At 34.7% G+C, this 15,684-nt stretch overlaps 1 protein-coding gene across 2 annotated transcripts; it reads right to left on the bottom strand.

The window, feature by feature from the left end:
* Positions 1-1,779: 1,779 nt before the first annotated feature.
* On the bottom strand, positions 1,780-6,317 carry LOC106668535 (mediator of RNA polymerase II transcription subunit 30-like). 2 transcript variants are annotated; one of them, XM_014397387.2, is made up of 7 exons: positions 6,174-6,317; positions 5,040-5,186; positions 4,811-4,974; positions 4,606-4,755; positions 4,374-4,538; positions 4,205-4,306; positions 1,780-2,063 (listed from the first exon to the last, which is right to left on the bottom strand). In XM_014397387.2, exons 2-7 carry the CDS (start codon positions 5,167-5,169, stop codon positions 1,965-1,967), a joined length of 810 nt encoding a protein of 269 aa, XP_014252873.1. In that variant the 5' UTR covers positions 5,170-5,186; positions 6,174-6,317; the 3' UTR covers positions 1,780-1,964. The 2 variants fall into 2 exon arrangements, with proteins under 2 accessions (XP_014252873.1, XP_024086286.1); XM_024230518.1 differs by having other exon boundaries at positions 4,829-4,974.
* Between the last annotated feature and the right edge of the window lie 9,367 nt (positions 6,318-15,684).

The following is a 15,684-nucleotide window of genomic DNA, read 5'->3' as shown; positions in this document are numbered from 1 at the left end:
ATTTGCAAGACTCTAGAATCTAATCAATTTAATATAAACTGTTCATGTGAGATGAGGTTTGGACAGACTGAGTGCTTAGGCAGGATACCATATTGGGACAGAGAAATAACACGATTAATTTGAAATAATTAATTGTGCTTGAACCCTTATTCATGCTAATAATTTACAGTGACACCAAAACATCAGCCATATTTTCACGTGTAGATCAGCAAGAACTTTTTGCTCATTTTGCAGCCTTTATTTTTTCTGCATTTTAAAATATTACAATTAATTAAGGTTTTCGGTTGAGATAAAAAAGTCAATGGCACGAGCGGGTTTCGAACCCACGATCTTCGGCTTGATACGCCACTGCTCTACCACTTGAGATATCGTGACCTCGATCCACTCGGACATCAACTTCCCATCTCAACTACACCTTTTGAATTTTCCCTCCTTTTTGCCATTTTTCACATGTCGTGTAATCAATTTGATTGATTGTCATGATTCAATTGATAATTGTCAAGCGGACCACGAAACTAGTGAATTGAATAAGTTTAAAATGAAGTATACCTTCACTAAAGCTCTCCGTGGCCATTTCATTTGTCGCCGAGAATCAAATTGAGTACAAGACATTTGAAAAATGGCAAAAAGGAGGGAAAATTCGAAAGGTGTAGTTGAGATGGGAAGTTGATGTCCTAGTGGATTGAGGTCACGATAGCTCAAGTGTTAGATCAGTGGCATATCCAGCCGAAGATCGTGGGTTCGAATCCCGCTCGTGCAATTGACTTTTTTATTTCAACTGAAAACCTTAATTAATTGTAATATATTAATTGTCAAGCAGACCACGAAACTAGTGAATTGAAAATTTTAAAATATGTTTGGTGCAATCTTTTGGTACATAATAGACACAACACTCTCTCTTTCCTGACAACAAGTGCCCATTTGTAAGTCTAGTATGACCTATGCGTAACTTGGTTAGTATGGCGCTTTCTCTTCTCAACCCGGCGAACTTGGACCAGGGACCAACGCCAGGCTTTATCTGCTGTAATTTGGCAGTCTATGCCCAGTGATTTTCCCATTTATCTTTTGCGTTATTCTTCCCTGCAATGTTGCTGCCTCTTTTGCTGCTTTGACTGCTTCTTTATTCCTGACTATCCGTTTAAGCCTAGGGATCCAGCATGAATTGTTTGTATATTTTATCTATTAGTGTATCCACACAGGCTTTTCTCCTGAGTTGTGAAACTGCACTGTCCAAATCCGTGCACATTATAAAGGTTTTAACATGTTATTGATGCATTATGCTACGTGTACACACTTGTACCATTCCTGCCTTGCCGTGAGGGGAAAAGACATCCCTTCTATCAGTCCCTCTATATACCCTTGCAGCTCACACCCTCTGGGATCTTCGACCCCTATGAAGATGGGATACGGTAAATGTGAGGAGTCTGGGGTCTGTCTCTGGTACCATTTACAGTTCCTCCTTTCTCAATACAAATCCGCTAAGACTTCCTAGGCTCTTACAGCCAGTGGCTTCCTACAGGTCCTCAGTTGTGCGTATCTTTCATGTGAAAAAACCATCATTACACTTTGGCACGTATTTAATTAATTATAAATATTTTGAGCATGAAACACATTGAAAATCAAAGATGTAAAAATTGAATTAACTCTAATTTTCTTATCTGCCTGACTAATTCAGCTGTACACAATGCCAATCACAATCTTATTCTAAATTAACATAAACTGATATAAAGAATATAATAATAAAGGATCAGGCATTACAAATAATAAAAAGCATAGTTATTCTTTCTTTTAAAATAAACTTTTATTTAATATGATAAGTATATAAATTAAAAACAAATACAACTATTTAATTAAACAATAAATATAAAGTATGACTAATAAATACAAATAATAGTCAGAATTTCTTTTTAATTTTTTAAACAATACTTACAAATTAAAAATACTTACAAATTACAAATTGTTTATTAAGATCTTCTCATAGTTAACATGGTATTTATTTCCCATATTATCCTCCTTAAATGTTCTATGACTTCTTTCAATTGACGATTCTTTTGAATTACTTGCTGCAAAAAAACAATAAAAAATTACTGAATTAAACCATACTTTGAGTAGGGCAATAAACTTTAGTCTCATGAACAATGGTACGATAAACAGAGAGCAGTGAATAAGGGGAAGCAGTAATTGTAACAAAGGTCACCACTTCTGCAAAAAATAATAAAGGGCTGTCCTCAAGGATCTGTCTTGGGACCTCTTCTCTTAAATATAGAATTTCAACGTTCTGCTTGAAAGACCCAAAAAACTAAAAATTGAACTGGGGACTATTAATTAAGGTCTGACTATCAAGCTGATGATCTTCGGCTTGATAAGTCTTGTCACGATAGCTCAAGAAGTAGAGCAGCGGCGTATCAGGCCGAAGATCGTGGGTTCGAATCCCACTCGTGCCATTGACTTTTTTATCTCAACTAAAAACCTTAATTAATTGTAAGATCTTATAAGGTACACAAAGGCCTACAAGACGACATCCCCACATGCATTGCAAGACTGTTCTTAGGCAAATAAAAGACGGGAAACAATTGAATTTGTCAGGAGTTGGCGATCAATAATTGGACTATCTCCAAAGTGCTCTTAGAAAGAAAAAAAAAAACGTGTAGTTTATCAAAAAGTGGATAGATGCAAGATGGCAAAGCAGCAATAAAGGTAAGCTGACAGATTCTGCCCTAAAATTGAAGAGTGGCCTAAATTAATCAGTTGCTTCCTGACCATGACACAAATTTTGAAGCATATCTTTTTTAAATTCAAAAGAGCAAACAGTCCAATATTATACTCTGCTTGCTAAGTGGAAGACGTAGCACACACAATTTCCATATGCCATTGTCAACAAAAAGAAAGAAGAAAATTAAAAGCCTCAATTTCAAACAAATTGGCCACCTGACTTGAAAGCATTCACAATCCGAAATTTTTTTTTCAGGGCTTATAAATTGTTTAGCACAAGCATCTTGCGAAATCTATAAATGCATTTAGAGGTCATAATTGACTGTATTAATTATTATAATTAATTATACTTTTTATGTAAGGTCTTGGTTGAGAGGAAAAACGAGCCAAAGGTCATGGGTTCAAATCCTGCCTTAACACTAACTTTTTCATCTCAACCAAGACTATAGATACAAAGTATAATTAATTAAAATCACACATAATTTTTATTTATTTATTTATCTATGATTAATCTAATGAAAACCCATGTGTTTTTGGCGCATTCTCCGTCTATCTTTCACTGAGCAAGCATCTCAGTCGTACATTCTCAAAAAGTAAAAAACATTTATTCTTTATTGGCAATGACATCCAATCGAGATTTTATTGTTGAGGTGATTGAATTATTTAAAAGTTTACCATGTTTATGGAAAATGCTGGACAATTAAATAGTTCCTCCAATCAGCAGGTTCAAGGGAAAGATCTTTCATCAAATTGATGTGGGTATTACGGCTTCTGTTCAGGAGCCATGACACCATTTCCTCTTCGGTTTTATGTTTTTTATGTACAAACAAACAGCACGTACAACGTAACACAAGAGATCGTCATCCATGCGAGAAAGTAATTCACTAGATGACGATCGGAGTGACTGGCTGTAGAGCAGTCGTGAATGCCCTCTCAAATTTCAGGCACTCCAAATGGAGCTATATAGCTCGGCGTGGTTCTATTTGGAGCGATTGGGAATGGCCACCTTTAGGGAGCAAAGAGATGTTTCCCACAGAGATCATAGGAATGCGATGGACTAATAGTCTGTCCATTAAATAACGAAAGTCGAGGAGTTATTTATTGCAACAGTTGTTGCAGAAACAGTGCATCCAGCTGTGAGACACTATAAATTTGGGGTCACGTCATCCAGGTGGGTGTTTTTAGATGGTTGGTAGTAAATTAAAACCAAATGGCCTGTGGCATCAACAATTTGGGCCCATTGACCCATCCTCCTTTAATATGTATCTTTTGAGACAGTCTCCAATGTGTAATGAACAAAAATAGAACTGTTGTTATATGACGGGTTTATGTTGGTGTATGAAGTAAAGTATGGACAATGGATCATTATTTATTGTAGTTGATTAAAATTGAATTTTTCTGCTACAATATTTTAATATAAGGTATTTTAAAATGTAAATAATAAGCAAAAATTGCAGCGTCAATGACTTAAAACAAATCTATGCATTATTACCTCAATAATTTCTTTGCTGTCATCACAGGCAACTCGATAAAGCTCTGATGTCTTTTTCTCTTCCGATTTCATATCCCATTCTTCTTTTAATGGAATTAAGCTCTGATAAACAAAAAACTTAAAAATTCCATACATATGATGCTTATTCCACAAAAGTTTCTTTACTTGCCTCTATGTGCATGTACTCCATTCCTTGTAGTTGGCAACTTTCATTACATCTTTCATAAATAAGTCTAAGCCTTTTGAACAAGAGTTTCAAAAACTTGAGTTGCTCCTGGATTTTGGCCTTTTTTTCATTGCTAGCATTGGTCCCTTGAGTTGTGCCGTTAGGAGGCTGCAATTATTTTTTTATTGTTGTCAAAATAAGTTGTTAAAAAATATAGTATTATACAAAAATGAACCTGTAAAACTTTAAGAGCTTGGAATAAGTCTTGTGTCCTTGAAACAATATCCTGTACTGCTTCTTGGCCATATCGGCAAAGTGTAACTGTGTTGAGTTCTTTCTGGGCTTGTTGAGGTGGCGGTTGGGCCTGCGGTACTTCCCCAACAACCTGACATTAATATAAATTTACAGTTACGAATGGAATAATTATTATAGGCAATAACCTGTTGCTGTTGTTGAACCTGCTGCTGCTGTTGTTGCATCTGTAATTGTTGTTGTTGTTGCATTTGTAATTGTTGCTGTTGTAGCTGCAGTTGTTGCTGCTGTTGGCTCAGGGGCTGCTGCATTCCGACAACACCACCGCCGTACCCCTGCTGAGCCACCATCGCTAAACATTTCAACAGATAAATAAATCGTCGATAGATTGAATTAATGTTTATATTGAAAATTTACCAGCTTGCTGATTCGCCATTAAACCTGGAATCTGGGGGCCGCCGGCTCCGACAAACTGAGATCGCATGGCTCTTTCATTGCGTTGCGCATTTGCAAAACTCGTTTGAAAACTGTGAGGTGGTCCTGACATATTTTTTTATTAACTGCCTACAATAGAAAATACAAAAATTAAAATATATAAGAATCGGCAAAATTGTATAACAATTAAATAATGACAGAAGAAACGGCAAGAAAGCATTATTGGATCAGAAATGAATCTATTAGTGGCAGAAAAGTAAGTAATCAAAAGAGAATGAAACAAAAAATAAAAACAGCGTCTTCATACATAAACGCCTTTCATAGAAAGTAAGTACCAAAATGTCACATATTAAAATAAATTATGCATAACTATGTGGTATTATTACATCTCCTCCATAACAATAAATATACAGACTCAATAAGCTAGGTTTCGGCTATTCAAGACAGACCCTCTTGCCGTGCAATTATTAAAAAGATATGCTGAGTTAGAGCGCCTCGGAAAAACAGTGGTACTTGTGCATGGGCTGGAAGGCATAGAAGTGCAGATGAGGTACCGAAGGCTGAACGTCTTGCCCTCCCCTTTCACAGACAGCAGTAACTGTACCAAGGGCCATGTAGGCAGAGCCACCTCAATGTAAAAAATTGCATACAATCCACCGTGTAAATGCTGCAGTGTGGTAGGAGCGACCATAAAGTGGACGCACCCTGGACGTGGCAAAAACCAGTGTACCTCGATCTAAGTTCCAAGACCTTAACGAGAATAACGGATTGACTTATTATTCAAGACATTACTTTATCCTCTTTTAATAAATTAATTAATGTTAAATTTAACAAATAACAAGCAAATTTTTTAAATTTAGACTACTGAATGGAAAAAGACTAAATTGTTTGTTTGCCTCTCATTTTCTTGTAATTTAGACTAAACCAAACACTCCCACTTCAATGTGTAATTATTTTAACTACAACTTTGTTATTATATCATTATAAATTAACAAGTTATCCAATGGAACCACCAAAAATATAATGGATTTTGATCGAATAATAGTATTTTTTGGTTAAAAACCACTCCTGAAAGCTAATTTCCTAGTTTCATAACTGAAAATAACAAAACTATACCTCAAATTTCCTTTTAACAGCAGAAGTACCGAAAATAGCTACCAACTGCAACACATAACACAAACAAGCGTGTTTTTCCTTTCCAACCCAAGCCTTCCTAAAGTACCTAGTACCTACTACCTTCCTTGTTGCATGTAACCTTGTGGCTTGTGGACGTTTGCCTGCAGCAGAACGACACTAGTGGAACTTGCAGAAAGTGTTAGTGTTGGAATGTTTGGTGACAATCCCTTTTTGTTTTATGTGTATGCTTTTTTTTAAAAAAAAAGATTCTTTATTTAATGTAAAATAAGATTTAGTAAGGAATAATTCACCATTTTGAGTTATAGACCAGCTTACAGTTCACTTTTTTTCCATTTACAACAGTGTTTATTTGAATACACCGCAAGTAAAATTGTTGATGTGTACAAATGTAAAAATAAATTAAAACAAAATCTAATCATTTAAGACTAAAAATAAACAATCTAGAACTGTAATGCGAAGAATCATCCAGTGATGACCTTCTAATATACGTTTCAATGCCCAAATGGTCGTCGAACAGGACGTTAAGGTTAAAACTAAGGGATTGGGGAGCAATGAAAGGAATTTGTGGAATTTTGTGTACCGGGATTTTATTACATCGTTCACAAAAGGAATGTTTAGGTTATTAATCCAAGTCATTTATCAATGTATACCCAAAGAGCGGACGTTGTTAACTATAGGAAATATATGATGGTTGCATTATTTCACCTCGGAGAGTAAAAGTTATGTGTTAGATTTTATCAACATTTATTTATTATTTTTAAATTCCACATTTTCAGCTAAGGTTGTGGGTGGATAAGATGAGCCTGTAGGAAACGATGTGGAAGGACGGGATATCAGTGTCATCTGAGAACTTGTGTCAGGATGGGTAGGTAGATAGATGGCGGTGTACGTGGAATACAGGGTGGGACCAGAGATTCAACACTGGGACTCCAGCCTTAATAGAATAGTAATCAGAAACGGATGTTCCCTGGCTGACTTGAAAGAAGCGGTCGTCATGTTAAATCGGAAGAAAAGGATGTAGGTGAAGGGAAGGATCTCTTGTGCTTCCACAGCAAACTATCAAAGGCATGAGCCATATCAAGGAAACCACCGAGTACTGTTTCAGCTCAGGAGACGAAGACATTGCGTCTTCAACACGGTGACATTGCTCGATTGTGGAGTGGTGTTTGCGGAAGCTAAACTGACAAGATGGTGTAATGTTCAAGGATGAGAAGAAATCGTTTCAGTAGGAGGTTCTCGAGGATTTTTTTTAAAAAATAGGATAGATCTGGCGATAGGATTATGGTAGGTGGTTAGGTTTATGGAGCTTTGGAATCATCTTTGTAATGGAAAACATTCATTGAAAGGGGAAATGAGTAGTTCCGCCTTTCCTCGTTGTTTTGATCTGTTTATCCTCGTTGTTTAGGTCGGTATTTTCTAGCTGTTCTGGTTTGTTTTCCTCGATGTTTGGTCTGTCTTGTTGTTTTGTTAGATCAGAAACGTTTCGCCATTTTGCCATATAAAGCCATATTATTCGCCATCTTCACTGATAGGTTAGGTTATAAGTAGGGTGCCTCGCTCTTCTTAAAGTATTATCGAGTACGGCGAAATGGATCTAACAGACCAAAACAGGGAGGGTAGTCAGACAGGAATAATTGGAAATTACAGGCTCGTTCACAGAATAAAACGAAACAATCTTGCTAAATCTTAAGTTAAACATTCAAAATGATATTTACACAATAAAAATCGGGTTTGTTAATAGACTAGAAAATCTAGAAAGACCAGAGATAACCCAAATAAGCAAATCAAGAATTCGATAATAAAAACCAGGGAAGGGAATTTTTTTTCCACGGGATCACAATTACCCTAACAATGAAAGAAGACAAAGTATTTACAAAAATTATCATATTGTTATTAACAAACATACACAATGAAATCATTGATTGGAAAAGACAAATATAAATTTTTATACTGCCGTTAACTCCACGTCCGGAAGTCTTACAGTGAATTCTCAATCGGGCATTAATTATTCATTCGTTGACAGGCTGAGTCCTTAAAAAGGACTTCTTTCTTCGGTGCCGTCTGACTTGGACCCATACCAAAATCAAAACCCATATTCAGTAAATTGAACCTCTTATTTTTTTTAGTTTATTTTTTATTTTTTAATCTATGACAGAACTATTGAGATAAGTCTGACAGCGGGTTGATCTTGTTGAATAAATCTAATCTAATCTGTAAGCACGTGGATAAAATATTTACGTTTGGTTTCTTTATATTTTTTTTTTAAGGAAATTTTTATACGCCATCGCCCATCATACATCTGAAATTTGAAATGCCAGAAAATAAAGTGTGTTTTCAATACGCAATAATGACAATTAGGAAAATATTGCTTAATTATTTCCTTTCTTAATTATGTTTAACTCTGACGATATCAATTTCGAATAATTTTCATAGAAAAACAGTCAAGCACGAAGGAGTACCATTCGCGAAATGGCCAAAAGTGGTTTGCTAATTTTGAAGATGATTTTCTCTCTAAAAAATGGCTGAAGAAGACAAAATGAAATTCTAGACGAAACTATGGCATACCAAATCTGGAATACCATATCACCGACAATTGATGCTGTCTGTTAATCCTCACTTATTAACCGTAGAAAATTTAAGATTATTTATTTATTTTTTCATAGAGGTAAAATAAAGATGGATTATTTAAAAGGTAATCGTTTTGTAATAAAAATTATTTTGTTCAATAAACTACATTGGTTTGTTATTCTTTGTGCAAATTATGGTTGAGTTGAAAAATTAGTGTCACAAGCAGGGCTCGAACCAACGATCTCCCGAACCTAGGGTCCCGCTCGTGACACTAACTTTTCACATCAACTTTGCATAAACAATAATAAATCAAAGTAATTACTTTGGCTAATAGGACACATTTATAAAACATATAATATACTAACACAAAGACAGGCAAAAAATTCCACCCACTTGTAATATAACTTGATTTGTATATATTTTTATATATTAATCAAAGTTTTAAGTTTTTAACGCTTAATAATTAAGTCTTTGACAGAAAAATAAATTGCTAAAGAAAAAAAATTTAAAAAGCCGGACAGATAAAATTTGTTTTGAATAGATTTTTAATTAATATTTCAATATCGCGTATTTCTACCTCTTGTCTTAATTTCATCTCGAAGACTACTCGGCATACTTTCTACCAGTCTGGAAATGTCTCTTTGCTGGAAATTAGTCCATTCTTCGCGAAGGGCGCTTTCATGATCGTGGAGTGTATCAAGAAGTGATGGAAGTGCTCTTAGTCGTCATTTGAGGTTATCCCATAAATGTTCGATGGGGTTCAAGTCTGGAGAACTGGCTGGCCAGGCTAAGACCTGACGTTATGCTGTTAAAGGTGCGTTTCTACTATGCGAGCGACATGTGGACAGGCATTATCGTGCATTAGAATATGATTGTCGCTGATTTAATCGAGGATAGACAACACATGATGTTCCAAAATTCCATCCAATAGCAAGTGGCCGTCAGACCCTCCTGAACAACAACCAACTCTGTGCGACTCTTCATTGAAATTCCCGCCCACCCCATCACTGAGCTACGTTGAAAAGGTTGGCTCTGAGAAAAATTGCAGTCTTCGTACCTTTCATTTCGCCTTCTCCACACACTTTCACGACGATCTGGATATGTAGAGCAAATCTAAACTCATCTGTAAAAAGTACAGCAGACCAATTGTCCAAAGACCAATGGCTGTGTTCTCGAGCAAATGCGAGTCGTGCAACTCTGTGTGTTCTGGTCAATCCTGGTCCTCTTACGGGGCGAAAAGCCATCATCCATACTGATTTGATCTTCTTCGAGCAGTTTTTTCGGAAATTGGGACACCTCGAACTTCCTGGAGCTGATGAATCGCTTGAACAACTGTAAGGTGCCGGTTTCGCAAAATTTTCAAAGACAAAAACGGTCATCCTGTGGTTCTGTTATCTTAGGGCGTCCAGAACGGGCCTTCTATGGTAGGACCCAGTTTCTCGAAAACGTCTTACGGCGTTTCGCAGTGTTCCCTAGGGAACTCCTATGGCAACAGCTGATGGAACGTCCATCATCAATAGAGCCACATCACGTGCAATATCCTCAGCACTAAGTGGCATTTTTAAGTTTAAAATTTGAAATTAAGAAAAAAAAAGATGAAAACTAATCAGTTTATTGCATCAGAATTCACAAGCATTTTAAATTCCGCAAAAATTAAACATTGAAAAATCCTTTATCCTTGTTTTGGATTAACGTTTAAATGTAAAATCTAATCGATATTCCCATTTTAAAAGATAACATAAGCAATCATTATTGGAAATGAATTGTCTTTGATCGAGAAAATGAAAACAAAAATCAATTGGGTGGAATTTTTTGCCTGGCTGGTGTAATCTACAACGTCCGGCTCAAACAAAACTGTATTTTTAATATTTATTTAGAAATCGTATATTTTTAATTGTACAAACTTTCGTAGGATGTAAACGGTCAATTCTTTTGAATAATGTTTCAAAATGATTGACATTATTAAGGAAAAGGAGTCTGCATTAATTAATAGAAATGGTGTCGCGTCCTTCGTAACAGCGCGAAATCAAATATTTCAACAGTGACTCGGCAAATATATTACCACGAGGGCATACCACATCCGACATCGCCACCCGGTCCGGCATTATTTGCAAAAACCAAAAACAAAAAGTTATAGATAAACATTTCAAGACTTTTTAGATTTTGGGAATGCGATGTAACCAATCTTAAAATTGCTGGAGAATTTTCAAAGTCATCAAGGACGAATTGCTGACAACGAGGACAACTTATTCAGAACGCTAGCTTTTTTAGATGGCAAAAACCAAAAACAAAAATTTATCGATAAAGCAGATAAACATTTCAAGACTTTTTAGATTTTGGGAATGCGATGTAATCAAATTTAAAATTGCTGGAAAGTTTTCAAATTTATCAAGGACGAATTTCTGACAACGACTACAACTTAATGAAAACGCTAGCTTTTTTATTGACAAAAACCAAAAACAAAAAATTTTCTATAAAATAGATAAACATTTCAAGACTTTTTAGATTTTGGGAATGCGTTGTAACCAAACTTAAAATTGCTGTAAAGTTTTCAAATTTATCATGAACGAATTTCTGACAACGACGACAACTTATTGAGAACGCCAGCTTTTTTAGATGGCAAAAACCAAAAACAAAAATTTATTTATAAAATAGATAAACATTTCAAGACTTTTAGATTTTGGAAATGTAATCAAATTTAAAATTGCTGGAAAGTTTTTATGTTATCAAGGACGAATTGTTGAAAATGACAACTGATTGAGATCGCTAGCTTTTTTTAGATGACAAAAACCAAAAACAAAAATTTATCGATAAAGCAGATAAACATTTAAAGACTTTTTAGATTTTGGGAATGCGATGTAATCAAATTTAAAATTGCTGGAAAGTTTTCAAATTTATCAAGGACGAATTTCTGACTACGACGACAACTTATTGAGAACGCTAACATTTTTTAGATGACAAAACCAAAAACAAAAAGTTATCTATAAAATAGATACACATTTAAAGACTTTTTACATTTTGGGAATGCGATGTAATCAAATTTAAAATTGCCGGAAAGGTTAAAAGTTATCAAGGACGGATTGTTGAAAACGACAACTGATTGAGATCGCTAGCTTTTTTTAGATGACAAAAACCAAAAACAAAAATTTATCGATAAAGCAGATAAACATTTAAAGACTTTTTAGATTTTGGAAATGTAATCAAATTGCTGGAAAGTTTTTATGTTATCAAGGACGAATTGCTGACAACCTATTGACAACGCTAGCCTTTTAGATTTTGAAAATATTATTGTCTAATTATTTCAAATAATTACTTTAAATTGTATTGCATTAAATAATGGTAAATACCACACTTGGATGGATAATTTGTTTTAAAAATTGACTAAATTGTACAGACATTTGTTTAAATTATATTTAAGTACTAAATTAAATAGTGTTCCCTATATTTAAAAAATACCTCCTTGCTTTACATATAAATACAACAAAAGATATAGTAAATATCATCGACATAATTGTGAGATTTCTAATTGATGAACCTGTAGTTTGGTCGTTTTCGGTCATTTTGGTCTGTTTTAATCTTGTTGTTTTGGTCTGCTATATGCGTTACGGTATTTATCTTCATTGGTCAGGGTATTAGCAGGGTGAGGCGAGGCAATTTTTCCATGTTTTTCCATTCCAAGTTTCCATGAAATTCGACTTGTTACTTACAAATTTCACTGACTCTTATGCACCCTACATTTATCAGCTTTTTATTTTTGGCTTTTTTTTCGTAAAAAAGTAAAACTGTTCTATCATATAAAATACGGAACAAATTATCAACACTGTAATAACTTAATGTTTCTGTGGTATTTCTTATTGAGATCTGCAGAGAGATGAACCTGTAGTTTGGTCGTTTCCAGTCTTTTAGGTCTGTCTATCCTTGAAGTTTGGTCTGTCAGCCTTTTTAGGAGTTTTGGTCAGGGTTATAAGCAGGGTGAGGCAATGACTTCTTTCTTGAGATTTTTTTCTTGTAGCTAACAAATTTCACTGGTTATTTTGTGTTATGGCATAAACGTATCAATTTTTCATTTGTGACTGGGCGCTTTTTTTATATAAAAAAATAAAACTATATAAAAAACACAAAATTTTAATTAATTACTTACCAACATATACACTGTAACCACTTAATGATTCTGTGATATTTCTTTGTGAGATCTGCAGGGAGATGAACATGTATTTTTGTCGTTTCGAGTCATTTCGATCTGTCTCCCCTCGATATCAGTCTATCAGTACTTTTAGGCATTTTGCCATATAAAATGTTCAGGGTTATAAGAAGGGTGAGCCAAGGCACCACCGACTTCTTCCATGAGAATTTTGCCTATCACTAACAAATTACACTGACTATTTTGTGTTATCAATTTTTCATTTCTCTGGACGTTTCTTTTTTTTTATATAAAAAGAAAACTATGATCTATAAAAACAGATTTTGTACTTAATTATTTCTATTGACATTGTTTATTTGTTATATGACTGTGTTTTGTTTTTTTGAATATAAAGTGCACACAAGCCGTGAATAAGCTCTCAGTCATTTGGAGAGATGGTTTTCGTATATTTATAAGAAACAAGTAAGCAGTTTTTTATTATACATACAAACAAAGTTGAAGGGAGGCCAAATGACAACCAGTTTAAATCGAAAATAATCTACTATAAACAAGTCGAGAATCGTTCGTAATACAGGCATGGGTAGTTGATTTCTCCGATTACTCCTAGTAAAAGTCTTAAAAATTCAAAAATGAAAAATTTGGATTTTAATAGAAGAGACTGTCGATTAGAAAGTCAAATCAGATATCCACTTTCCGGACAAACCATTGATATTATTGTTTGTTTACACGCATTGCTAACCACCCACGCTTTATTATTGTAAACAAATACGCCGTAATGTGAGACCGTTTTCAGGCCTTACTTTTGGCAACATGAGACAAAATAAAGTCTATTTTCGCATTTTATTATTGTTTCATTTTTAGAAAAGGTCAAATTTATATGGCTGCCCATGGGCACTGACCGTACTTACGTTTAACGTAATTGCTTTTTTTTTATTGTGGTTTAATGTAGTGTCCCATGTAGACAAAGATATGTACTTTGGCCTAATGCTTAAATAAATTGTTGAAAAATGGTTCCAGTGGTTTAAAAATTAGCAATCTGAAGAAACGAACAAAGTTAACCTTTACACCGTAGTGACCAGTCAGACGCTTTTCGAAATTTCGCCATCTTCAGTGGTTGATTAGGGTTATAAAAAGTAATATGTATTAATTTCAGCTTACATTTATCGTATATTCATTACTAATGCTTTCTTACTCTTAAATATATACAAGAATAGGCAATTATTATTTATATTCAAAAGTTTATTTGTTTGCCTGAGCAAATCTACGCTGACAGTTGAATAACTATGACTATATTTCATTTTGGTGTTGCTTGGTGAGGAAGCTACGATTTGCTCGTTTCCGATCTTCATGGTCGGCCCTTTCTTTTGGTCTTTTTGACGAACTTCTGATTCTCTCCGTCTTGTTGATCAGGGATATAAACAGGGAGAAGCGAGGCGCCGAGTCCTTCTATTCATGGACGTTTTGCCTTAGAGATTTCTGCTCTTCCACCTTCTAATTACTTCTAATTACGATACTTACCATCAATTCTAATTACCATACTTCACCAGTGATATCCGTCTATAATATTTTTCCAACATGTTAAGGCATTATGTTATAGCCAATTATTGGTTAGGGGATAAGCAGGGAAAGGCGAGATGGAGAATGTTTACATTTATGCGAATTTGGGCTGAGAGATGACTTCTCCTCATCCTGATATAAAACCCAGTATTTAAGAACATCAAAATACGTCTTAATTGTGCATTTAACATGTTTCGACTTTATGCTATGTTCAATTGTTCGTCAAGGTTATAAACAGGGAGAGGCAAGGCACTGGGTGTTTTGGATCTATTTATGCGAATTTTGCCGAGAGTTGTCTTCTCAAAGATTCTACACTGAAGAATATCATGATGCGCCTGAATTGTGTGTTTAACGTGTTTCGATACTATGCCATGTTCAATTATTTGCCAGGGTTATAAGCAAGGGGGAGGCAGGGCAATGAGTTCTTCTGATAGCTTACAGTTATTTATGAAAATTTTACCTGAGAGCTTCCCAAATCTGAACTGAAAAATATCTGAATTGTTTATTCGATTTGTTTTGATTTTCGTACGGACTTCTGGTTCTCTCCATCTGGTTGGCCAGGGTTATAAGCAGGGCAGTAAGGCTTTGAGACCTATTCATGAAAATTTTGCCTTAGAATTTTCTATTCATCAACATAATAAAACCCACCAGTGACGAATGTCAAAATCCGTCTGAATTATTTTTCCAACATGTTAAGACATTATGTTATATCCAATATATTATATGTTATATTGGTCAGTGTTATAAGCAGGTAGAGGCAAGGCACTGAGAGATATTTATACGAATTTGCATTGAGAACCTGAATCCAACAGTGAAATATATCAAAATACATCTGAATTCTTATCCAACATGTTTCCATATTATTCTATCTTCAATTATTTTTCAGGGTTATAAGGAGGGAGAAGCAAAGCACTAAATCTTTATTTATGGGAATTCTCACTATTTAAGAATATCAAAATGGGTCTTAATTGTTTGTTCAACATGTTCCCACATTATTCCATCTTTAATTGTTGGTTAGGGATATAAACAGGGAGACGTAAGGCGTTTTTTTTTTTTTTTTTTTTTTTTTTTTTTTTTTTTTGTGGCATTGACCTTTTGTCTTCAGCCATGTTTGATGGCGTTGGGTTCTTCTATTTATGCGAATTTTAGGGATTTCTTCTCTTCATCCTTATAATAAAGCCAACAAATAAATAATGTCAAAATGTTTCTAAATTCAATCCAACA

The sequence above is a fragment of the Cimex lectularius genome, unplaced genomic scaffold, assembly GCF_000648675.2.
Source record: "Cimex lectularius strain Harlan isolate CLEC.00 unplaced genomic scaffold, Clec_2.1 scaffold36, whole genome shotgun sequence".
NCBI lineage: Eukaryota > Metazoa > Arthropoda > Insecta > Hemiptera > Cimicidae > Cimex > Cimex lectularius.
Note: the sequence above shows the minus strand (reverse complement) of the source record. Positions and strands in the feature narration are given on the sequence as shown.